General features: G+C 35.6%; 1 protein-coding gene across 1 annotated transcript in view; it reads left to right on the forward strand.

Annotated features, from left to right (window-relative positions):
• Window positions 1-26696, forward strand: part of LOC134531016 (transportin-3) — a 110057-nt gene that overhangs the window by 30880 nt on the left and 52481 nt on the right. Inside the window, exons 8-9 of the mRNA XM_063366455.1 lie at window positions 16852-17051; window positions 25734-25873. Coding sequence (XP_063222525.1) covers window positions 16852-17051; window positions 25734-25873 — 340 coding nt within the window. The remainder of the gene's footprint in view (window positions 1-16851; window positions 17052-25733; window positions 25874-26696) is intronic.

Raw genomic sequence — 26696 nt, forward strand, 5'->3', positions numbered from 1 at the left:
TTTCTCTATGATTCACTGGTAGACATTTTATTAGCTTTGGCAGGAAAGTTTTTGAAACCAGAGGTACTGAAGAGCTTTAGAGAGAAACGCAATGTATCTCAATTGGATGTAGATAACCAGGAAAATCTATTGACTGCTAACAATATCAAGTTGGGTTATGCAGTATGCCATGCCATCAAGAAAGAGAAAGTACCAGTAAAGTCTGTCCTGTTACTGAAAAATGATGTTAGGACTTGTCTAAAGGTTATGGTAAAAAAACTTCAAGACAAAAGTCCCCTGAAGTACAAACTTACCAAGGGAATTTCCTGCTTATGTCCATCTGTGGCTTTAAATTTGGGTGTGAGGAAACAGCGTGTGAATTACAGTTTAGAATGTTGTCTTCAAAACAAGTGGCTATAAGGACAAGAAGCTGATAACATTGAGTGATCATGTCAGTTGGTATGTTCCTCGCAAGATTCTGAAGCACTGTTCTCGTCTTTTTCTCGAGAAGACTGGCGCTTTGATCAATTGTGGATGCTCATCCTTAAGGCACATACAGTAGCTGCCAAAACAGGCCTTCTAAAGTTTGTGAGGATGATGTTGGTACTTTCCAATGGAAATGCATCATTGGAAAGAGGATTTTCAGTGAATTCTAATCTGCTGACTGAAAACTTGCAGGAAGAAATACTGATCGCACTAAGACAGATGTACGACTTTGTTCAATGTTCTGGAGGTGTAGAGCATGTTGATATCACCAAGTCCATGTTACAATATGTAAGAAATGCTAGTTGTAGGTGTAAGGAAGCCCTGCAAACAAAACAAAAAGAAAAGGAAGCTACAGACAAGAAGAAGGCAGAAAAAGAAGAGTTGAAGAGGAGATCAAGGCATTGCAGTTGAAGAAGGCTCGAGTGTTGGATTTGGCTCGTTCTGAAGCAAGTGCAATAGACGCAAAAGTTGAGTCACTGCAAAATTGATGGGAGCTTCCTTTTACTTATGTTTTTGCAAAAGTGTGTGAAATATTTGTAGCAGCATGTTTTATTTGCCATCAATTGAGTCACTTTGGCCACGTCTGGAAGAAGGTATTTTTTTTTTCATAATTTAAGTGAGTTGAAATATTTTGAAACCCGTCAATGTACTGTTATGCATTTTTTTTCAGTTTTGTGGAATGTCGTAATTGTGTTACAGAAAACCTGGAAAAGTTCAGTTTTAGACCTGGAAAACCTGGAAAAATCAGGGAATTTCATTTACTAGATCTGGTAGACACCCTGAAAAAATAAATATATCGTCATTATAATTTTCTACACATATTTAATGGAATTATTGTTTTATTTGGTCAAAATTGATCAAAAACAATGTTTTAAAGTACAACATGTATGTATTTACTCGCGTAAAGGCCCCCTATTTTTTCTCCAAATTTTCGACTCCTATACGCGAATTTGGAGGAAAAAATAGATTTTTCTTTTTTTCAGGTATGAAAAACTAACATTTAATAAAAGCAAAATGAAATACTGCCACAACTTATTTAAACGCCAATTAAATTTTGATTAAATGAAACAGCTGGCGGAACGACTGGCAAGTCATGCGTCTTTTTCTAATGAGGGAGGGTGGGGGAGGCAGCGACGCAGCAGGAGGGAGAGAGAGGCAGCGAGTCCGCAGGGGGGTGTGGCAGCGCTGTGGCAGGGGGGGGGGGGGAGAGAGGCGGAGGCGTGGCTTAACCTCCCTCCTGCCAGCTAGCCAGCCAACCAGGCTAACCCAACGCCTGACACATTTTGCATCCACGTCGAATTTCTTCGCGGCAGTGCGTTGTGTTCGGTCGCGTAATCAATGACCTTTAATTTGTACTCGACCGTGTAGCTACCCCTTTTTCCGCCCATTTTCACGTTTACGGTAATGACACACACGCTAGAACATTGCGACTGGCAATGTGTAGCGTGAAACAGCCGGAGCGCGTAAAGCGTGCCAACACTGTCGGCCAGCTGCGCTTGCTGACTACGTAGGTACCTGCTCCACCCACTTCCCTTCCTCCTTCACTTCCCCTTTTCTTCCCCGTCAACACTGCACATCAACACAAGCGCGCGAGTCCAGCTTTCTTTATCTTTATGTCGTTTGAGATACGACTAACTGCGTACGTCTGTCACGCCTCACGACAGTCCTACTGAGAGCGGACCAACGATAATACCAGTCTCTGTATCACTGCCGCTTACAAAATCACCTCCCGCCGCTCACAATACATGGCTTGCTGTTTGATGCATGCCAAGCTGCCCTGCCCTCAGATAAACCCAGAAAAACACATTTTTAAATTTTTTCTCAAAAATGTTTACAAAACAAGGAGGGGGGGGGGGGGGGTCATATACGCGGGCGGGGCCTTTACGCGAGCAAATACAGTAATTAAAATTCTCAAGATTACACACAAAAAAAATCAGAAACTGATCATAAACTTTAGTAGCTCAAGTCCATTTCGACTATCTCTGAAAATCAGCTGTTATATATTTCCTGCAAACTAGTCCCCACCAAAACACATTGCTAGCATTAGGTATTTCCATGTTTTCCACCCCCAAAGATGTGCGTTTGTCACTCATTATGTTGCTGTATGCTGAAAAGGCACATTCACTGTCAACATTGGACACTGGAAGCCAGAGACACTTGATTGCACTGTATGAGAATTCTGGAAAGTCATTCTTCAACGACAGTAAAACTCGTAGCATGTCTACTTTCCCAATTTCAGACTTCAGAACGGCATGTTTTGTTGCTGCGTAGCCCTCCAAAAACTGTTGAAATGTGAGATCTCGAAGTAAAGGCACAGCTTAGACTCGATTCTGCAAGTTCACTGCATCAATTTCTGGCCCTCTTGAAATTATATCCCGTGGATTGAACAATAAGCCTATGTTCTCCAAGAATGATTTTACAGGATCCCCTCCCATCAATGATGACAGTTTTAGAAAAGATTTGTGGCTAGTCACAGCAAGTTTCGCTCCTGTTGCAGCTTTTAGACATGCAGCAGAATTCAACAATTTTGCTATCTCTCCACCCAAATTTCTGTCACTGACAAGCTTGAACCCTGTCTTTAAATCAGACAGTTTTGCGCACAGTTTGTGAGCGAATGGATATGATGAACCTTCCAGACATTCCAACAGCTGAACAGTTTTTTTGCAATACTCTACCACAAATTTTGCCTCACATTGCAAAACTAAAACCTGATCATTGCCTGTAGCATCAAAATCTTGCTGTCTAAAAAATCCAACAAGATGAACTAGGTACTTATCAAGATAAGTCACTGAAGTGAACCATGAGTTCCAGCAGGTCAAAACAGGTGATAGGAACAGCTTTGCAGACCTGCCAACTTGTACGGTTTTTCCGTAATTTGTATGGAAAATAATTTATTTTACGGTTGTACGGAAATTATCAATATCTTAAGCTTTTCAAATTTACGACCCTTTTTTTTCGGTATTGGAGTACGTTTCGTTTTTTTTTTGTTTTTTTTTTTTTTTCAATATAGCAGCTTATTCCGTGCGTATTCTGTCTCGTAAACAAGAAAAGGTGAAAAATACGGGACGGAAAAATTGAGTTCACCAACTGGAAAGATGTACAATTCCTGCGAGTAGTTCATAATTTCTGTTTTTTCTCCCCGGAATACAAACGATAGGGAAATTTATTTCCATTATTTCGACTTCTAGTCCGTGGCGGAAATGGCGGTGTGTGTTCTTTCTATTGCTGTTGGGTTATGTTCTGTACATATTTTTTAGTTAAATGTTTGTGTGTGAAGATAGTTAGAACTTGGTGATGTTTTTTCGCCGTCGTAATGTCCACAAAGAATAAAAAACAGTATGGACAGGTGTTTAGGTCGGCCTATTCGGAACTGTTCCCATGCATAACCAAAAGTGAAAAAGGCCAGAACCACGCATTTTGCATCGTGTGCCGTTGCGACATAAATGTTTCGCATGGTGGGAAGAACGATGTTTCCAATCATGTGAAGTCTTTGAAACATGTTAATAATGTGAAATCTGCGGAGGATAACAAAAAAATCAACAGTTTTTTTTTCAACGAGCCGTACGAGTGACACGGATGTGATCGAAGCGGAATGCTATTTTGCCAGTTTTTTGATAGAACATAATATTGCCTTTAGTGTAGCAGATCACGCGGGAAGTTTGTTCCGAAAAATGTTCCCAGATTCCGACACGGCGAAAAAGTATAGTTGCGGGCGCACGAAGACTTCTGCGATAGTTAAAGAAATGGCATCCAGCAGGACTATCACTGTTGTTAAGCATTTGCAAGGTGGGCCATTTTCTTTGTCAACAGATGGGAACAATGATACAAATAATAAGTTGTACCCTCTTGTAGTAACATATTGTGACTCTTCGTGTGGTTCAATTGTTAGTACTGTGTTGGCTATTCCATATTTACAAGGTGCTTCAACTGGCGAAAACATTGGCCAGCTTTTATTGACAGAACTCGAAAAGTTGAATGTGCCTCTTCAGAACTGTCTAGCCTTTTGTTCTGACAATGCGGTGGTTATGGTTGGACACAAGAACGGGGTGGTTCCTGTTTTAAAAGAAAAACAGCCAAATTTAGTGGCAATTGGCTGTCTTTGCCACCTAATAAATTTAGCTGCAGAAAAGGCTTCCACAAGTTTGCCAGTTAGTATTGACGATACACTTGTTGACATATTTTTATTTTTGGAAAAGAGCTCAAAAAGGAAAGAAAGGCTCCGTGAATTCCAGAAACTTCATAACAAAGAAACCCACAAAATACTCAAACATGTGTGCACAAGATGGTTATCTTTGGGAATCAGCTTGGCCAGGGTTGTTGAACAATGGGAACCGCTTGCAAGTTTTTTCAAAGAAGTCGTCACATCACATCCACGACAATCAACAAGTTCGCTATCCTCCTACAATATTCCAAGGAAACAGCCATGCACATCAACCATCAATACCGACAAGGGAGCTGGCAAAAGAAATAATGGTAACCATGACACTGTTAATGTAAAAAAAGCAAGAGTAGAAAGCAGCAGTTCTGTTTTGAAGAGCAACCGATCTGTGCTAAGTCGGGAAGAGAAAATTTTTATGTTTCTTTCTTCACCTTTGAATAAATCATTCAGTTTATTTTTGTTGAATGTGATACCCCTATTTGATAAACTGAACACAACTCTCCAGTCTTGAAGTCCACAAATCCACTTGTTACTAGATCTGCTGCAAGAATTTTTGAGGAATCTTTTTTTAAGATTTGTTGTTGGTGGTGCCTTCAAAGGTGTAGAATTGTTGGCAGTAGATTATCACACTCCCACCAATCAGAAATCTGACAGTGAGTTGGTGATTGGTTGTCAGACTGAGAGAGTTGTTGCTGTGTTGTCAGATGAGGACAAAAAAATATTTTTTTCAGCAGTGAGGAAATATTTCTGTTTGGCATGTGACTATGTTATACACAAATTTCCCTTCAAGAGTGAAGTGGTTATTAATGCAAAAATAGCCCAAATAGTTTTCAACTCTGAAATATTTCACTAATTTGTTTCCTGTCATTTTACCAGTCAAGGATGGTGAAACCATGGATCAGGCAATGGATGAGTTGCAGAAACAGTTTTCAGCCCTACAGATTGAAGATCTCTCTGAAGTCATAAGCAAGTATGAAAGGATTGATTCCATTTGGACCGAAGTTGGAAAAATACTTTGTGCTGATGGAAAACTAAAATATGACAAAATTTCCCATGTGATGCTGGCCATTCTTCTTGTTCCACACAGCAATGCTGAATGTGAGAGAATGTTCAGTATTGCAAAAAAAAAAAAAAACAGAACAGAATTTAGATCTTCAATGAGCAACACAACAGTACAGGACATTACAATTTTGAAAAGCAATAACCAAAAGATTTGCTACAAACAAGTTTTTAACCATGAATTTTTGAAGAGGGCTAAGCAGGCCACTGCAAAATGTCTGCAGAATTCCAGTGTATAGAAGTGAGCGATTTAGACTCCACATACTTTAATTTTTAAATTGTGTATATAAAATTTGACTTTTTCAAAATTACAATAGTATATACGTAATCTGTGCAGTGGTACACATTTTTTTGGTAAGTTAGGGCCTACCTATATTTTAATCTATTAGCATTAAGCTCTGGTTTGTTTTAATTTTCTTTGTTATGTGTACCATTTTAATTGGCAATTTAGGTATTTAGTAGTACTTATTAGATGTGCATGTATTAAATATTGTTGCGTTTAGAATGTTTTTGGACTTGGGGAACATATTTGAGTAACACTGATTCAATCATCACGTTGGATTTACGCCAAAATTTAGTGTTTTATCAAATCTTACTGATGGTGACCTTGCCAAGTTTGCAGGTATGGTTTTGGTTCAACAGAAGATTTTTTGAGGAAATCCAAATAGTGATGTTTCCTCTTCCTCTTCCTCTTCATGGTGTGCAGGAAAGCCATCTTTGCCTTCACTACACATTCATTTAACATGGCTAGTTCTGTAGACCAAACATTCCCAACTAAATTAAGTTTGTGTGCCCAGCACTGAATGTTCAACATGTTCTCACCCACTAACACTTTCAACAATTCTGCACACTTGTTCATATATTTCGCAGAATCAGATACAAACTTATAAACATTTTCATACTTCACGTTATATTTAAGTAATGTCTCCACTACTGCTCGTGAACATTCTGTTGAATTAGCATTACTGAGCACTTTCACTCCAGCAACCAGCAATTTGGAGTCACCACTAGCCGAGAGAACTTTAAAAAAAACAACGAAGAAACATTCTCCTCTTCAGTTTGTGGTTTCATCACACAGCACAGCTACTTGTTGGTCCTTGACGGCCAGTTTTACTTTCTCTTCTTCCTGCATCTTCAGTGACTGCAGGTACATAGTGCGTAATGTGTGTGCTTGAGGAAGATCTCCCGAACCTGCAATCAAATTTCATATTTCCATATACTGAAATTCAAAGCCATATTTATTTTAAACATGTTACAAATTTTTATGTATTTATTTATTTATTTAGTTTGAACCCTCTTCTTAAAAAATAATAAAATTCCCAAAACACTTTCATTTAAAACTTAAACATTCCTCTATTTATAGCAAAAGGCAAAAAAACTAAATTTCTACCCATTTTGGAGAAATAACTTTTCTTTTCAGTGTTTACATTATAAAGCCTAAGCATTGATTTAGCGGTGAGGGAGGGGTAAGAGCGTTGTAAATATTTTCGGATCCCTCCCTCCACAACAAACACGCCCAAAAAAAAGTATGTCAAAATATGTCACTTGTCACACCAAGTTCGAGTTCAGTCATCTCTGGCAAGGAATTTACAAGCTTTCAAACTTAAATATAAATGTATTTTAATAGCAAGGGTCCTATGAAAAGGAATATACAGAATAAAATCAAGCTACTGTCACCAAACAAAGCATAAAACGGCCCAATGCGTGGTCGCTTCGTTATTGCTCGCGCGAGAGGCGAGACGTGGAATGTTAGAAGAAAGATATATGCGGGGTAGACAGACGGCAGCCAGTGTGTTTCCTGCGTGGGGAAGAAATGGTGTAGCTTTTTTTTTTTTTCTGGGTGAAGCGACCTTTTTCTTTCAACCCACGGGAAAAGATAATTGCTTGAGCTGTCAAATAAACATCGCTGCGGCAGTTAAAACAAGTCGAGGCGGGCGTGCATCCAGTCGGTCGCTGTGTATATCTACAGTAGAATCCCGCCGATGCGACCCTCCTCTGATGCGTCCATTCCGTTTATACGACAGTTTTTTGAGAAACCGTGAAAAATTTAAGCAGAGATAGTCGAAAATTTGAGTAAAATCGGCTGAAAAACAAGTCTGTTACACTTTGTTGGGCGCTATGTGTTCACGTTTATCTTGGCGGGAGCTGTACTGTAAGCAGGCAGGCATACAAAAGACTGCTAAAAATAGATACCACCTCTCTAGACTCTCCATGCGGCAGTGTTTAGCAGATTTCGGCACGTCCACTATCGCACGAAAAGCCGTCTCAGCTGTCATGTTATCTTACCCGCCCGCATGAAAAGCCGCTGTGTTAGCTTCTGCGTGAGCGTAAGAAACTCGTCAGGCCAGGCTGGCGGTAGCGGCGGCTTGACGTCATGGTAACACAGCAGTTTCTGCTGAAAAAACACTAATACCTCGAATTTTATTGAATAGAAAAATTTAGCAGGGACGTAAATATATTTATTTTATTGCATAGTTACTTTTCATCTGCATTCCAACGTGTTATTTTTTCTTTTTTTTTTACCCTGCGAAGGGACGTGGAAAAGATAATTTCTTGAGCTGTCAAAATAAACATTGCTGACGGCAAGGGCGGGAGCGCATCCTGTCGGTATGTCGCTGTGATTATCTACTCCAAAAACAGCATTTCAGGATAGCATTGTTCTTATATCTTTCGTTTATAGCCGAATGTTTTCTACCTGATCCACACAAGTTCCTTCGCCACGTTTTGAACAAAAATAACAACCAGCCGGCTAGCATAGCCGAACTCGCGTGACGCGAATTCATTTAGCGCGAGTATTTTATGTATTTGGGGGGGGGGGGGGGGGGAATTGGCCCGAATTCTCTATTGCGACCATTCCGTTATAAGTCAGTTTTTCCGGAAACCGTGAGGAGTTGCATCAGCGGGATTCTACTGTACTTGAAAAGCATAACATCTCAATTCATAACAAGATTCCTTATAACCTACACTATTGCCGGATGTTTTCAGCCTGATCCATACAAGTTCTTTAGCCACGTTTTGAATGAAAACAACTGGCGGGCCAGTGTTGTGCTCTGTTTTGGGGACACATAAAGATTTTATCAATTTGCTGACAGTTTTAATATATTTTTACTCTCGTTAAAATGAAGCAGATAACGTGATTGTTAACAAGTACAAGCAGCATCCGAGATCGGCCGCAGCGCACGGTACGGGGAGAGGGTGAGAAAGGGCGAGCGAGCGGCCGACTAGTATGTTCACTCGCTGTGGCCGGAGGGTTTTTCCTGCGTTGCATTAATAGTAATTAATATTTAATGGTATTTTATTTATTAAGTCATAATACACAAAATCGGGGGAAAAAAAGAAGAAAAAACCTGCATAAGTCATCGACAATAGTTCACAAATTCAAGCCAGAAGATATACCAAATCGGACTTCAAAAACTAAGCAAACATTGTCAACCCATAGTAATCAAAATAAAGAGAAATCCAGCAGGTAGCTTTGCCTTAACTGCGTACCACATTAGACACTCGCAAAAAGCTAAACGTAACCACGTTGCCACAAAAACCTTTATCTGCACCCTGCCGGCAAAGGGACGTGGAATGAGGGTTGTCAAGCGCTGACAGCGGTCAACAGGAAGTGGTATCTATTTTTAGATATGCGCTGCTACGGCAGTACAGCACTGGGCAAGAGAAACGCAGTAACACGCTACTCACCACAAGAAACTTATTTTCTGTCCGATTTTCTTCGGATTTTCAGCAATTTTTTCACGGTTCCTCGAATTTGGGTCGTAATAGAGAGGTGGTCGCAATAAATGGGGTCGCAAAAGGTTTTACTGTATAAACAATAAATGGTAATTTCTCCGAAATGGGTATGAATTTCGTATGTGCGCCTTTTGCCATAGAGGAATATTTGTAGCACTAAATTAAAGTGTTTTGGGATTTTTATATTTTTTTTTTAAGGAAGAGGGGTCAAACTAAATAAATCTGTACCAACTTTTAGTTTAGTTTCACCTACCTTTCACATATTCATTCAGCCATTCTCTTATTGCTGGGTGGTTAAGTTTTTGAAGTGGTATATTCGCTTTAACAAAAGCGCGAACTGTATCCTCGGCCAGTTTAGTTTTCTGGTTCTTTGTTTTCTTGTGAATAGAGATATTTTCTACCTTGCGCGATGCTCGAAATTTACATTGTTTTTCACACGTGTCTTTTCTTTTCCAGTCGACTTGCACATTACAGATATTAGCACATCATGATGCCTTTATCTTTACTGAACAGGTAAAATCCTTCGTTGTCATATTTTTTAGATCTTTCGAAAACACTCACAACTTTCAGCATTTTATACGTTTATCCACAGTGACCACGATAATATGACCAACATGCCACAAAAACTTTAACGGAAAACGATCATAGAATGCGGAAGAGATACATATTGCATCCACTTGGAAATAAAGAACTTAAACTCGACAGACACACACTCATGAAAATAAAATCATAGAACATTTCGACACTCATTACTACCAACGCCATCTGTGATTTTTCCACCAGTAGCTCAAGTGATGATGTTTATTGCCACTCTCTACTCTATGGGTGCTAGAGATAAACATAAGCAAAGATGGCGTCTCACATATAACCTCTTGGAATAATAAACGTTTTGTGCAGGTTCCAGAATGATTTAACTTGATTTTTCACACAGCAAATTTCGTTAAAACGAAATGCAGTATATTAACGTTTTATCACTAACAAGTGATTTTTTTACAATTTCGCGATTTCGTCATTAATGAAATTTGACCAACCCTAGTCATAATGTTGCCAGCGGGGGCCTACCATTTGTCCGAATGTCAACTTATCCGAATAACCACTTCTCCGAGCTCCTTTTGTTCAAAGGACCACTTGTCCGAGCGGCCAACTCCGATCTTTGAGGGGCGGATGCTGACTCCCACCCGCTCTACCTTTGCTCCGCCCTGCCTCCTCCTTGACACCCAATCCCAGCACGGCAGATAGGCTGCCAATCAGCGATAACAGTTATCACACTGGGATGTGGCTACTGAAACTAAAACCGCTGTACAATTACGTACATAAAGCGACTAAGTCGGACAGACACTGCCCTAGTCGCCCGGAGAGCAGACCCTTGGTCTTCGCACATTATCGACTGAAGCAGCGTCCCATTTTAGGTAGATTTCACACTCCTGTCTCAAGACATGACTAAAAAAGAGCTTTTAAAAATATTTTGAATGTTTAAACATTTAATGATATCTTGACAAGTTTGTAATTTAATTTTAAATGGTAATTTGTTGATTCTATGATAGAGTTGGGACTAATTAAGACAAATTAAAATTTACGCTCAGCCCTTACTCTTGTTTTGAACTCCTATACCCCTTGCACTAAAAGCCGGTGTGCATCAACTACGTTACGGAAACCGAATGTAAATGTAAATATTTTAAATTTTAATTATTGATGATATGATCAGCGAACAACACCGTTCTTACCTTTGAAAAATTGCATACTATTTGTTACACTGTACATTAAAAGTAAATAGGTATATGCTTTTTTTTTTTTAAGGTTTTGTATATTGGTCCCGTAGTAAAGTACAATTTATTTTATAATAAATTCATGTTCTATTCATATGAAATAATTAAAAAATTAATTCTAAAAGAACCAAAAAAATCCTTATTGGCACAGCATACAGGCACAGTTAAATTTCGAAATACATATTTATTCTGGAATGTTCTAGAAAATTCTTTAAAATTCTGGAATATTTTGAGAATGTAATGTAGGCCTACATAACTTCATTATTGGTCTTCAATTTTCGAAATTGATTGATTATATATATTTGTAATATTTCATGCAGCAAAAATGTTTCTAATGTTTTTTTTTTTTAATTCAATGCTTCCAACATCGAAGTAACTTAAAACCAACTTCATACTATACTTACTAAGGAAGTTATGAATTTTTTCACCTTCAAACACTATATTTCGTTCCTTGACTAATAAGTGGTCATATAAAAATTAGTTTTGGATCAAGGTTTATCATGTTTAGATGGTTTACAGTAAGTTTCAACCAATTCGATAGTGTTGGTAGTACAAAAGTTTTTGAAATTACTTTATTAAAACTCCTGTATTTTCAACCCCTTGCAGCAACTTGCAACGCCTTATCAAAATAATTTACAGCCAAATGTTTTAAATAATGTTTAGGATATTTACAATAAATTGAAACAGATTTGATAGTATACATGTTAAGGGAGTTACGGATTTATTTTTCCTTAAACACATGGCTTTACACACTAAGCAACAATAGTTGTATAAAAATGGTTTCACACAGAAGTTTTAGGTAGTATTTATGAGATATATAAACAATTAAAATGGTTTTGATAGCGTGTCTGTAATTTGTTTGTTCTTCAAACTTTTTTTTTCCAGCTTGTTGTAATAGTTAGTCCTATAAAGATATTTCAGACAGAAAACATAGATATTAGTTAGAAGTTTTAAAATAAATAATAATGGATATAATAGTAAACATGGTACGATATTATGAAATTATATTTTGATTTCACCCCCCCCCCCCCCTTTTTTTTTTTAACCCCTTGCAGCAATTGTTCATTTCATCAAAAATTGTTTCAGACAAAAGTTTTATACAGTATTTGTAGGGTTCACAAAAAATTGTAACTGATTATTTGTCCTTTAGCTTTTTTTTCCCCACCCCTTAAAGTTATAGTTGGTCGTATCAAAATATCTATTTTGACAAAAAAATTTAGTTACTAGATCTTCTATAATGAAATATAATATCTGTATACTGATGCAATATGAATAATATTAAGAGAGCTATAATAATTTTTTGGTTTTCAAAAAACATTTCCTGTAGTGTGTAAATAGGGCTCCTGGCGCAGGGTTTACGAAGAGGTTTTGAGATGCCGACCGCCATCTTGGATTGTGACGTCACGACGGCCATCATGGATGGCCTTGACCTTATCCTTCAAAATTTGCCCAAAAATCTGCCAAAATTTACAGTTTTTTGGAAAAAAATTCTGTCAAAAATTCTAAAAAAAACTTCTCTTTTTCACGGAAAAAATTCTTGTTTCGAGGGAAAATTTCCCGTTTTAGTCCTTAAAAATGTTAATGGCTTCGAAATTCCTAAAAAGGCTTAAATTTCGAATGTACTGCCTCCGATAAGCTACACCTAGGATAATGATGTAACTGTTGCAATTGTCGGTGTGGCCGCCATCTTGAAAGTCCGTAATTATCAGATTTTAATTGGAAAAAATTTTAAATTAAAAAAAATTATATATTTAAATAAAAATTTTTAGAAACATTGTTGCACATTTTTTACGGTTGCCATCTTGGACGTGTATGACATAATCGTTGCACATTTTGTTATGGTCGCCATCTTGGATTCTAGAAACGTTGCACTTTTCGTTACACCCGCCATCTTGAAAATCTGTAATTATTATACTTGTAATTTGGAAAAAAACTAAAATTAATAAAATATCTATTTTATCAAATTTTAATAAAATAATATTTAAAACATGCACTTACGTCCTTGTTTCGAACCTGGTGAAATAATAAAAAGACGTTAGATCCTTCCTGCACGGAAGCCACTGACCGACTGACTGCATGCTACTTTTCCCACCTGAAACTTTGCAGGGTTGCGTTTATATACAAAAGGAGCTCGGAGAAGTGGACATTCGGACAAATGGTATACACCTGTTGCCAGCTGGTGAGAAAAGTCTCTCACTGTACACTTGTGTGGCAGGTATTGTGGAGAAACGTCAACACAGAAAATTATAAATATTAATTTTTTTATTTTAACTTCATCTATAGAATGCTAAAATTTTACTCTTAAAGCATTTTGTCTTTATTAAATCATTTTTTTTAAATGTAAAGTATTGCTCTATGAGCATTTCAGGTCAGTACTGAATTGGTTTATGTTAAGAATTTTTATTATCAAGATAAAAAATAGATGGACTTGAAGTTTTTGTGTAGAACATTCAGTCATGTTTCTTCATTAGAGATTAACAAAAACGTTTGTGTTAAGGAGGCTATAGAACATTAAAAATATTCTATTGAGTTGTTCAGAACTGTCTTTGAAGTGACAGAGATTGTGGCTACGCATTGTACAGTGCTGCGGAATATATTATTTTGTGAACGTTAAGGTGATTATGTGATGAAACGACCTATGCGTTGAAATAAGTATACAAGTTTAACTGATGTTGATAAAGAGTTTTCGGGTGAAAGTTCACCATAAACCACATTTAAGACCCGATTTCTAGCGAGACCCAGTTACTACGGGTTTACTAAGTACAAGAAGAATTTAGAACTACTGTCAACCAGCGCTAGTTGTAGAACGGTATCACGTTGGAGAATCGTCGGCAGTTGCAGTGCAGAATTCCGGATACTGTGTGGTTTTCTGCTGCTGCAGAAAGATACCTACTAATCTGACCTTGTCTCGAGCTTCGGCAGAACCCATTACTATTTTCGTTGTAGTGTGGCAGAGGACCAGTCGACTCACTATCAACCAATGTTGAGGACTTCCATTTACCAAAAGTAGGAATTAAGATGAACCTAAGGGTAATTGTGGATTGTAAATGAGGTAAATTGTGTTTTGTTGTTATTTATGTAGTATTATTATGTGTTTTTTGTGATCTTGTGTAGTGATAAAATGATGCTTTTAGCTAACACTCAAATGAAGTCTCACTTTAACTTCTGCTTTATTACCTCATACATATTAAATTTTAACTTGTTTTATGACGTACATACTTAAGTGCTGTAATTCAATTTTGCCTTTTTTTGTAATACAGTCAGATGCTACCAGAGATAGTGTCTGTTTTAACGTTATTATTGAATAATGGCTCTATCAATATTGCTAACAAGAGGAAGCTACGATGTTCAGATAACAGATTTTATTCAAAATTTGTACACTTTTAGTAGTCCATTATGACAACATTATGTGCAAGTAGTAAGGCTTACTACTTGGGCGTTTTTGAGAAAATTGCATAGAGGTTCTATGCGTCAAATGTGTACTGGTGCGGTGTGACCATCAGTATGAGATGGTGGTGGTTGAGTGGTTAACGATCAAGCCCCATAATTGCTGGATCTCTGGATTGAGTCCATCCCATGGTTTTTTTAAATATATATATTTTTTAAACACTGCTCATATTCTTTCATATATATTACAATTCAAAGGTAATTGTCATATATATAATCATATGTATATATATGTATTACATCAGAGTATGGCAAGTTCGAGTGAGATACAACGTGATTAAAAGATGTATTTATTTCTTTGAAACAAGTACAACATACCTAACAGTGTTTTGTTTAGGCAAAAACCATTTAAAGAAATTACTAATCTCTCTTAAATACTAAATGTTGATTTGCTGATTTTGATTGTTAAGACTACTAAGATCAATTCATATTACTTGGAATGTCTATTTAAAGATAGTCATTTTGTTTGGTTCATCTGAGTAAATGTTATATGAAAGCACCATGAACTTAGATTTGTTTTGAGAGTTAGCTTTGCTAAGCTGTAATATAATAGTTTAATGTATTTGAATGCTTTGAATCTTGAAGTTGATATCTATGCTGCAGATTGTTTGAATTTGAGCAATAATACTTTTGTTTGGATTCAATTTGTATACTGAACCTAATGGTCCAGTTCACCTTGAGTAAAGCAGAAATTAAAGTTAGTCACTTGCAGTCAATTCACTTTGTTAATTTAAGTAATTTTTCATTAATTTTTTGTTTTGACTGAGATTCAACTAAAGAACTGAGATCTGTGAGAAGGGTGTGATTCATTTTGTGTTATTTCAAATTATATTTGGATGTTAAGTTTTGAATAGAGTTAATAATTTTGACCTTTGAATATCATTTGTTACAATATTATGATCATGAGTAGGATTTTTCAGATAATTATAGCATCATTTAAAGTCTGCTTTAATTACTTTATTTCAGTTAGTTATTCATACACAACAATGGTGCCCAGGTATGCTCGAAGTTGTGAAGGCATCTATAAAACTGCAGAAACAGGAGTTGTTGTTTAACAGCAAAAACACATTTTCCCTTGTTATCAACTACTGTTTTGATTAATAGTATTTTGTTAACTATAAATAGTTATTACAGAATAATACACTTTATATTTAGAATAGCAGTAATAAAAAACTTTTTCGTTGGGCATTTCGGTACCATTTGCAGTATGAATTTTTTTGTATGTTTTGTATATAATCTGGAACAGTGTTATGGTCGGAAGATGGCTGCCTTTGTACTAGTGTGAATCTTCAGTGGAGGACAATAAAAGGCAGTAAAAATTAAGTCGTTATAGGGAGACTTTATTTTCATAATTAATCATTTGTATGAAATTTGAACAATATTTTCTAACCCAACAAATTCAAGTGTTTTATGTATGTGCAATTCAGGCTAAAGCTAGCTGATGAGATGTGGATTAATACATACTCTTAATGAATGTTGTTCTTTCTTAGTTTTAAACCTGTTGTTCTAGTAGATTCAGGAGTATTAATTGTTTTTTAAACATTTCTTACTTTTTATTACCTTTTAGGCATTGAATTTCGCAATATAGTAAAATTGTATTTGGTTTTGGTATGTTTATTATCAATAACAATTATATTTTCTTATGCTGGATTAGTTTTGGAGATTTAATTAATTATCTTAAAACCACATTTACCCCTTTTTCACCACTTTCGGTGTGGAATTATGAAATTACATATAGACTGGTTTTTAAGTTAGCCAAATACCTTACCAATAAAAAAAATCATCAAAATTCATTGATTAGTTGTCAATTTATGCTTAACATACAACAATTTTTCAAAGACAATTTTTGTGTTGTAAATAATGTAAATAGCCATTTACAATAATGTTTTCATTATTTCATCCAATGTACAGGTGTTATACCTCAAACAGTTTTATTATTAAATAGATATAATTAACGTTAAACTTCTCTGTTGGTTTTCATTTTACAGAAGACCCTAAAATATACAGAACAGTTATTTCTTTAACATTTTGACTACAGTAGAATGGTGTTATTAAAACTTGGACAATCTGAATTATCAAAAAACCAATACCATCTCTAGAAAATACCATCCATTCATTTTGATTATAAACTTTTATCAATCAATTAATAAACTTTGATATCTAAATTATCCTTCCATTATCATATTTAATCACATCTGCAACTGTGATTGTTTTATTTAGGAAGGCCTGCTGGAGGATGGGGACGACTTCAGTGACTTCCGACTGAAGGTGTCGGAGCTCATCAAGGACATGGTGTTCATAGTGGGCTCCTCCAACTGCTTCCGACAAATGTTCCTGAGTCTGCAAGTCCCGAATGTCACTTGGGATGCGACGGAAGCTGCACTTTTTGTCATGCAGGCCATCGCCAAGAACGTTCTTCCGTACGTACACAGTGAAACTTTAGTTTAGTATTAATGTAGTAAAATGTTGGTGCTCATCAATCGATTCTTCCGTATCTACCTGGATTCGGAACCGTCGATTCTTAAGCTGTAACTGTAAGGAATTGTACCGTATGAATAATCATATCATATTGAGAATCATTTGGTCATAAGAACTGTCAATAATTTGGATGTAAAATAGTTGCATTAAGTGGTTCTAGACAAAATTGCGGTATTTTCAGGCCAGTAGGCATAATGTTTGCGCAACTTGCCTAGCACTAATATGCAAAAGATGTATTATTTGAAGGTGAGATCACAACCACGAGCATGTATAATCTGTAACACTGAATTAACCAAAGTTGGATTTCTGTACTTGCAGGGAAAATATTGTAACTTCATTTCAATATAATACGCAACTTTATTTCATAAACACAACATTAATGTAACTTTCTCTTCACTCGTAAACATAATATCTTAAACTTACAACATCGACAGGCAATCAACACGCCATGTTGAAGTTAATAATTTGAAGCAGGCTGGCCAACCGACATGTTCATAAACATTTTAGTGTTATATTTTTCTAGTCCTTCGTATACTAAAGCTAAGTTCTTTATATTTTCGATACTTTGAAGTAAATATTTTTTTTTTTTTTTGCTAAAAGGAAGTTGGTTTAAAATTTGATTTATGCATATATAAACTCATTAAATGAAATGCCTAAGATTTATTGTTTGTGCATAACATGTTGCTACCCATGTGTAAACAAATTTTTGTAAATTACACTGTTTTATGTTTGTGTTTATGTTTCACTTGCCGTGACCCTGATAGCTTGCATTATTAAATCTGTTGTGAATTTGAATCACGATGAACAGAAAATATCACATCATCAATTAGTGTTTTAATGTAAATGTAAACGTTCACTGACGTAATCAAGTGAAACACAACCAACAGAAAATTAAAAGAGCGGCAAAAGAGAAGAATTTCACAAGAACACAAAATCGTGGGTTTTTTAAAATTGGGAATTGGAATCTGAATCGTACCTGGAATCAAGGGAAATTGTGCAATCAGAATCAAAGAAATGTGGAATCGACCCATCCCTAGTAAGTATGATGAACAATATTCACAGTGTTTGAAGCTAGTATTTTACAGATTCCAATTCCTATCCTAATTTTGTGAAAGTGATTATCAAACTGCATGAGGATTTGATAAAAAAAATGTATTTATTCAATTTAAATATTACTGCAGACTTTATTCACATATAAATTTTTTTATTGTGTTTCTGAACTAGTTTTTTATATACCAATGATTCTGTTGTAACATGCCCATATACCTCTTTCACACCTAGCTGTCACTTAGTTCATAAATATTTACTAAACTATGGTGAAGAGTAACCTGAAACGTAAAGTTGTTTTTCTTTACTAGTGTTACAATTGAAAATATTTACATGCCATAAAATGTAAATTTTTTGGTGTATCCATTGTTGCCACACTACTAAGTCATCATTTCATTTGCTTGTCTGATGGCTCTACCAAAAACGGAGGTATGGCGACCTTGTTGGCTGCACATTGACATTATAAAGACAGTGTGATTTGCTAGTTAGCTGAACATAATTTTTTTTAAGAGAAATGTATTTCAAATTAGTTACTTTCAAAAATTTGAATTTATATAGTCAAAAGCATGTACGATCCTACTCTCACTCTTGGAGGATGACAGTTTGATTCTTACATTATTATGAATTGTCAGTCGAATTAAGAAGGTTCTACTTTGTGTTACATTATGTTAGAGGACTTAGAACAAAATCAGTTGAATTCTTTGATAATCTTATTAATACTCAGTACGACATAATCTGTCTAACAGAAACTTGGTTCAACGAAAGATGTATCAATGCTCATTATTTCACCGATAATTATTCTATTTTTAGAACTGATAGGGATCCGCTACTCTCATCAATGGAACGTGGTGGCGGAGTGTTGATCGCAGTGAACAAACATAAATTCCCTTCTGTTCAGCTAATTCAATTATATGACTATCGTGGAGTAGAAGCCGTATGGATTAATATTAAAATTGCCTTTAATAAGTACTTAACATTGGGTAATATTTATCTTCCTCCAACTACATCACCTAATCTATTTACATTGTATTTTGAAGCTCTTGAACAAAAACTCGTTAATTCTCATGATAATGTGATTATCTTAGGTGACTTCAATGTACCTGGGATAGATTGGAAAGGAAATCACTATTTCAATATTGCCCGTGCACATGTCAGATCCAAGGCTCAGTGCCTGCTTGATTTCATATCTAATTTGGATTTATTTCAGCACAACCTAATACAATCTTCCAATAATCTTCTAGATCTTTGTATTTCTAATCTATCCCATTGTGTGGTTGAAAAAGCTGTTGAATCTCTGGTCAAAGAGGATATCTATCATCCTACCCTACTTATTAAACTACTTATTGAGGCGACCTCACACAATTTTACTCCAGATTCTATTTTCAGAAACTACAAAGCTGGTGATTACTTAAGCCTTTATAACTCTCTAAAAACCCACAATTGGGATGAATATTATAACACCACTGATGTAGATGCTCTTGTAGATCAACTTACATCTTGTATCTGTGATAAAATCAATACTCACATTCCATTATCCACACGTAAGGCCTCTAAACATCCTTATTGGTTCTCTGGTGAATTAATTCATGCCTTAAAATCTAAAAAACACTTTCATAAACTCTATAAAAGAAACAATAATACTCAGTATTACCTTCTTTTCTCTAAATATAGAGCAATAGTTAAAAATCTTATTAAGCGTGATAAAACTAATTGGAATCGTAGTATCAATAATAAGGTTAAGAATAACCCTAAAAAATTCTGGAGATATGTCAATGTTATGAAAAATGGTTATAGTGAATCCCATTCTCTTAATGTCAATGGTGATATCTGTAATGATCCTGGTATTCTTTCTAATGTCTTTGCTAAGTACTTTGCTAGTGTATATGTACCATCCACCAACCACCCTCGTATCATTGATCCCGATATTATTCACGATTCAATTCCTGTATCATTCTTATCAGAAAGCCAGGTCTTATGGGGAATTAAATCATTAAAACCAACTATGTCTACTGGTCCTGACGGTATACCAAATTTCATTATTAAAGGCTGCTCTTTTATTCTAATGCCTCTATTGTTGCATCTATTTAATACAAGTCTAAAATCACAAGTATTTCCCACTAAATGGAAAATAGCTAAGGTTATTCCCATACATAAAAAGGGTAGTAAACTCAGTGTATTTAATTATAGGCCTATATCATTATTAAATGGCTTTACTAAAATCTTTGAAAAAATAATATTTAAACATATTAACTTTCCAATAAACAACAGATTAGCTCCTAATCAGCATGGCTTTAGAAATAGTATGACAACTTCTACTAATCTTCTCTCATTTATTAATCCTATATACAATAAAGTTACAACAAGGGGGCAGGTTGATGCATGTTATTTTGATCTGGCTAAAGCCTTTGATACTGTCAATCACTCCATTTTACTAGCTAAACTTTCTAACTTCGGTCTCTGTAATAATTATATAACCTGGTTTACTAGTTACCTTAAAGATAGATGTTTCTTTGTTTCACTTAATAAAAAAACTTCTACTTTATATCATGCTACTTCTGGTGTGCCTCAAGGGGGTACTTTATCTCCCTTATTATTCAATATTTATATCAATGATATTTTTAAAGTTCTTCATCATACTACTGGTTTTCTGTTTGCTGATGATCTTAAAATATCCAGAGAAATTTCCTCCTTAAATGACTGTCTGCTTCTTCAATCTGATATTACTGAAATTGATAATTGGTGCAAAATGAATTTAGTTTCACTTAACAAAGATAAAACAAAAATTATTTCTTTCACAAGGAAAATTCATCCAGTTAAATATGATTATTTTCTTGACAACTCAAAAATTTCCAAATCTCTTAGTATAAAAGATCTTGGTGTTATTCTTGATTCCAAACTATTCTTTCATCAACATGTTAATTCTTTAGTATCCTTTTCCCGTAGAACCTTATATTTAATAAATTATATAACTTACTATGCATCTGATACTGAATCCATTCTTACTCTTTATTTGTCCTTAGTTAGAAGTAAACTCGAATATTGCTCAGTTATCTGGAACAGTATTAACACCACCGACAGTGACAAAATTGAATCCATACAAAATAAATTTTTCAAAATAATTAGTTCTAGACACCATCAATTACCCAAATTAGAATCTCTTTCAAATCGTCGCATCCATCTGGATGCCCTGTTTGTGTTTAAGTGCTATAGTTCAAAAATTAATTGCTTATACTTACTTGATAACTCTGGTATTCGAGTCCCGCAGTTCAAAAGCCGCCTTCGATCCCTATTATGTTCCTTACACAATAATAATGATTTAATTTACAGACTTATCTCAAATTTCAATAAATATGAAAATTTTATTAAAAACTTCAAATTTTAATTTTTATGATTACCCTAATATTCTGAGTAATTTTATAATCCTGTTTATTCTTCCAATTTTAGATCAATTAGTTAAAATTATCTCAGTTGCTGTTTTGTTTTGTTTTGTTTGTTATTGTGTCGTCCTTTATTTTCCTGTGTAGGTTGTATTTATTCGCTTGTATGTGCGTCTTTTATTATCCTGTTTATGTTGTATTTATTCGTTTGTATGTGTCGTGTTTGTATTACTTGTTCTGTGCACACCTCTAAAGCTTCGGCTGTTGGTGTGCATGTCACAAATTTTAATAAATAATAAATAATAAATAAATAAATAAATTATTAAAACATGTTAATTTTTCTGGATTGGGTGTAAGCTAATTTTCTGAAGGTTACAGTTAAATAATATATTTAGTTAAAGCATGTAAGTTACTTTTTCACCCACTACAAATGTCCTGAAGGTGGTGAAAACATACAGATCATGTGGTCAGAAATGTTTTAGCTACATGTCCCCAAAAATTAAGTAATTGAGTAATGAAAGCTCGAAGTAAAAATTTTTGTGTGTACATGGGTATGTTTGTGTAGGCATGTGTGTGTGCATTCATGGTGGAGTGCATATGTGCATGCACATGTGTGCACATACACAGGCACAAATGCAGAAATGCATTCAGACATCCATGCGCATGCACATAAAACACTTGCAAACACACACATCAATGTACACACTTGTAGTTGTGTATGCAATGATATACACATTAATGCTCACACACAGATGCACATACAGACACACATGCCTTAATGCACAGACATATGATACAAGTGCAGTTGCACATAAAGGTGCACATACATGCTACCAGCCATGCATACACACACAAATGCATGCATATATGCATTCATATACACTCACAGACAGATGTTCACATCCATGCTGACACACATTCACATGCATGTAGACACATGCTTACATGCACACATAAATACAGACACACACATGCTCTCAAACACAATCAGATTCACATATGCACAGAGGTGCACATGCACACATTCAGAGACACACACATATACAGATGCACATACAGACACACAGATACACAGATGCATACATGCACAGGGATGCAGATATACACACACATTAATGCACATGTACATGCAGATGGTTACATAGACAGATGAAGACACAGAGATATGCCTATACACAGAAGACAGACTTACACAAAGATGTAGACATAGAAAGAGATACAATTATACAAAGAGACATAAAGACACAGAGAGATGCAGACACACTCACTCACTTACATATGTACACACTGACATTCAAACATTCACTCTAATCTGTTGAATTTGTGCTTCACTATGCAAATTTACATGCAGAACACTCTTGCACTGCTAATTAAACTGAAGAGTGCAAAATATATTTAGGGCTGTAGTAAGACCTATGATTATGATGAACGTGTCAACTATATATAAGTTTTTTGTTTTTTGATATACAGTCATCAATCACTGAGTGAGTGTGTTTTGTATTTCATAGTTAGCCTATATAATTAGACTTTTTCCTTATTGTTAACATGATCTCAAACCATACTTGTATACCCTATTCCATTTATCACCTAGAAAGGTTTCACTAAACCCAATTTTAAAAAAAATATATTTCGGTGAAGTAAAAAAAAAGAACAACTAAATGGAAGTGAACCGAATGTTTTTACCCTACGTTGTTGTAAATTAGTTATTCAAACAATAATTTATAGATAAATGTCTTAACTAAAATTTTCTTGACCATTCGGGATCCAATCAAAATTCTAAATGTCATTTCTATATTTTGTAAAAGCTCCAAGCAGCTCTTACTGTATGATTTATGGTTGTGCTTTAATATAGAATGTTTTAAAATGATTGTTTGAATTTTACCCATAATCGGCAAACTAAGTTAAAAAATTGGAGCAAACTTCCATTTTACTATGTTGTTTAGGTGTATTAAGGCATAAAGATTTTCATTTAAATATGATCTGAGGCAGAGATACTTGAAAAAATGTGGTCGGAAACAGCTAAAAAATAAAAATTTAATTGAATATTGAAAAAAAAAAAAAAAAAAAAAAAAGAATTTCTTCCAGTTGCACACAGACACCTTCTGGAAAATCTATTTACCAAACTTTTCAGCTCCAGGCCTTTCCATTTCTGCGCTATGTGAATGACTTTGTGTGTGTGTGTGAGAGTGAGTGAGAGAGAGAGAGAAGAGAGAGAGAAGAGAGAGAGAGAGAGAGAGAGAGAGAGAGAGAGAGAGAGAGAGAGAGAGAGAAAAGTGTGTATGTATGTGTGAATACACAAACACACCTGTGCATGCAGAGAGAGAGGTAAGAATAGATTTATTGGGATACATACACAGGATGTTGGGAAATTGCTTGTCATAAAATTAGGAGGTGGCTGTTAAAGTCAAAACAAGCAATTTTTGTCAAGGTCTGGAAATGCATCTCTGCAAAGTCACAGTTGCAAACAGTGGCACACAAATTTGAATTTGTGAGTTAGGCATCACTACATTGGCTGAGAGGATGCGCGTTCGTAGTGCTGAGAAGTTAGAGTGTACCGCGGGAAGCAGGGTAATGAGCAGAGTTAGCATTACGCTCTAGCAACCAGTAAATGCTGTACAGCACCCTTCGTGGTAGGAAACTCCCAGTTTCAGGGAGTCGCTGGTTGAGCAGTTTAATGTAAGTGTTGTGCAGGCGGAGGTTAGTGAGGACCCAGGGGGAGGTTAGAGTGATTGCAGGCAATGCTTGGGAGGACTTGGGAGGAGGGGAGGTGTTAGGCAAAATGTTGCTAATGTTTGGGAGCTATACTATACTTCATTGTCAGTTTGTGCGTGCTCAGAAGTGCTGTGCAGTGTGGGTACCTTGGCTGACGCTGATGAGCAGTCTAGAAATGCAAGGCATCCGTCAGATAGTACGTGCCTAATGCACGAAGCACTGGAGGCAGCTTCGTGCCTGCGCTCATTGATACCGGTCACTACAGCTGTGGGTGTAGTTTATCTGAGAAGGAGTTTAACTACATGTGCAAATGTAAACCAAACTGTCTGAAGCCTGTGCAACTGGAAGAAAAACCATAACAGGACCCAAATTCCTGTTGAAAATTAAAAAGGGAAAGCCTGAACCCCACTAAAAACGAACATTAAAAATATGAACTCTTTAATTATATTGTGTTAATTGTACCAAAAATTAAATTATTAGTGGCATACAACCTACACGTAGTTCCTAAATTCACATGCTGAAATTCCACACTAAGTTGTGCCAAAAGAAAAAGAAATTGAAAGGTTTCCGAATTTTTACACTCACTCACCCATGTATGTTATCAAGCTAGGAATAACAGTTTCAGCCCTATATCAGTTTAATATGGTTACAGAGATAGCATGATACATGGTAAAAAAAATAGGGAATGAAATTTCAAAACTACTATTCAAAACATGGTAATTAAACTAAAATAATATTACTTTCAGAAGAAACAATTGAAATGAAAAAAAGACATGCTAGTGAAAGATGTTAGGTGACATTGTATCATCAAAAGTTTTCAAACATACACTTGAATGCACTGAGTGAAAAAAAATTATTAAAAATATTATTAAAAATTATTTACATTAAAAATTACATGAATAAAATAACAATTATTGATGTTCTCTTGCTGTTTTGAAATTATTGTTCCTGAAATAATTTTCTTCAATCATATTTAGAGGTATTTAAATTCTAAAACAAATTATATGCACAATATAACATTACTTAACACACAGCTTAGCAGCAAAGTGAAATAATAACCAATTTTCATGAAAGCATAAAAAATAAATTTTTTGATGGTAACAAGGGTGCAAAAGTTAAAAGAAAGAGATTTTAAAGGTTTCCAGCCTCAAAGAGCACAGGGAAAACCTGGAATAGTGAGGGAATCTTGAAATTATGGAAGAATCAAAGAGTACTCTTGGATATATATATTTTAGGTCAGAAATATAAAATAAAATAGGTTCATTTGTCAGAAGGCTGAATGTTTGCTGAAGCATTTGTCAGAAAGTATGAACTTATTTTGAATAGAGTATTCAACTTCTGTGTTTACAAAACAAACACATTAACTTGAGGGGCATGCAACTAATTCAGGTGGATAACAGTCAGGATGCCAAGTTTGTACCGCCGTGGTCACAGGGAGCAACCAAGTAACTGTTGCCAGGCTTGTGTGTGTTGTGCTTGGTGTCGCAGGGAGGAGAATGACGTTGTGCCCAAGGTGGTGGAGGCCATCTTGCACATGCCGGAGACCTCGCACGTCGCTGTCAGGCACACCTCCATCCTCCTGCTGGGCGAGCTGTGTGAGTGGGTGGAGCGCCACCCGCAGACACTAGGTCAGTCCCCGGCTGCTCGCTCACTTGCCAAGTGCAGCCCAGTTACATGTGTGGTCCCCACCAGTTATCTAAAAAAAAATGTGTGCGTAACACAAGTGAAACAAACTTCTTGCTTCCTGGGTATAGGTAGAGGTAAAATAATAGTTTTTTTTTATTGAACAAGAGATAATAATTGAGAATGGTAAAGATGCAGGTATGATCTTGAATGAAAAATGTCCTTTTTTACGCACCCAGTACTCTTGCATCCGTTCACTGGCACTTTCTGGCACCTCTCTATGAAGTTTATTCCCACGTTGCCGTGGATAATACATCCTGTCTACTTCTGCCTTTTTATTATTTTTAGGCATACGATTAAATCACAATCTCCTACTAAATAAAGTTAAAGAACACAAAAACACTCCAATTGAACATAAATTACACTTAAAAAGTCTATCTCACAAGTCTGTATACCCTTTTGACATTTCAAATCACAGTTTTCACATACCAAAAATAAATCACACTTATAAAGCTAACCTCTTAATCTATGTGTCTTTTTTACATTTTCAATCGCACTATTCACATAAAAATGAGTGATACTTATAAAGTTAATTGCACAAATCAATAACTCTTTTCCACACGAATAAATAAATTTTATATATATATATATATATGTGTGTGTGTGTGTGTGTGTGTGTGTATATATATATATATATATTAGTGTCAATTGTTAGCTGTTAGAAAAACTGAGGAGTAGACAAACACAAGCAGCGTTAACGAGAATTCCATAGCATCAGTGCTGCATCATTTCTACTTCTCCCCTGCCGTCTCCCCTTCCAGCCTTTAC

The sequence above is a fragment of the Bacillus rossius genome, chromosome 3 (genome assembly GCF_032445375.1).
Source record: "Bacillus rossius redtenbacheri isolate Brsri chromosome 3, Brsri_v3, whole genome shotgun sequence".
NCBI lineage: Eukaryota > Metazoa > Arthropoda > Insecta > Phasmatodea > Bacillidae > Bacillus > Bacillus rossius.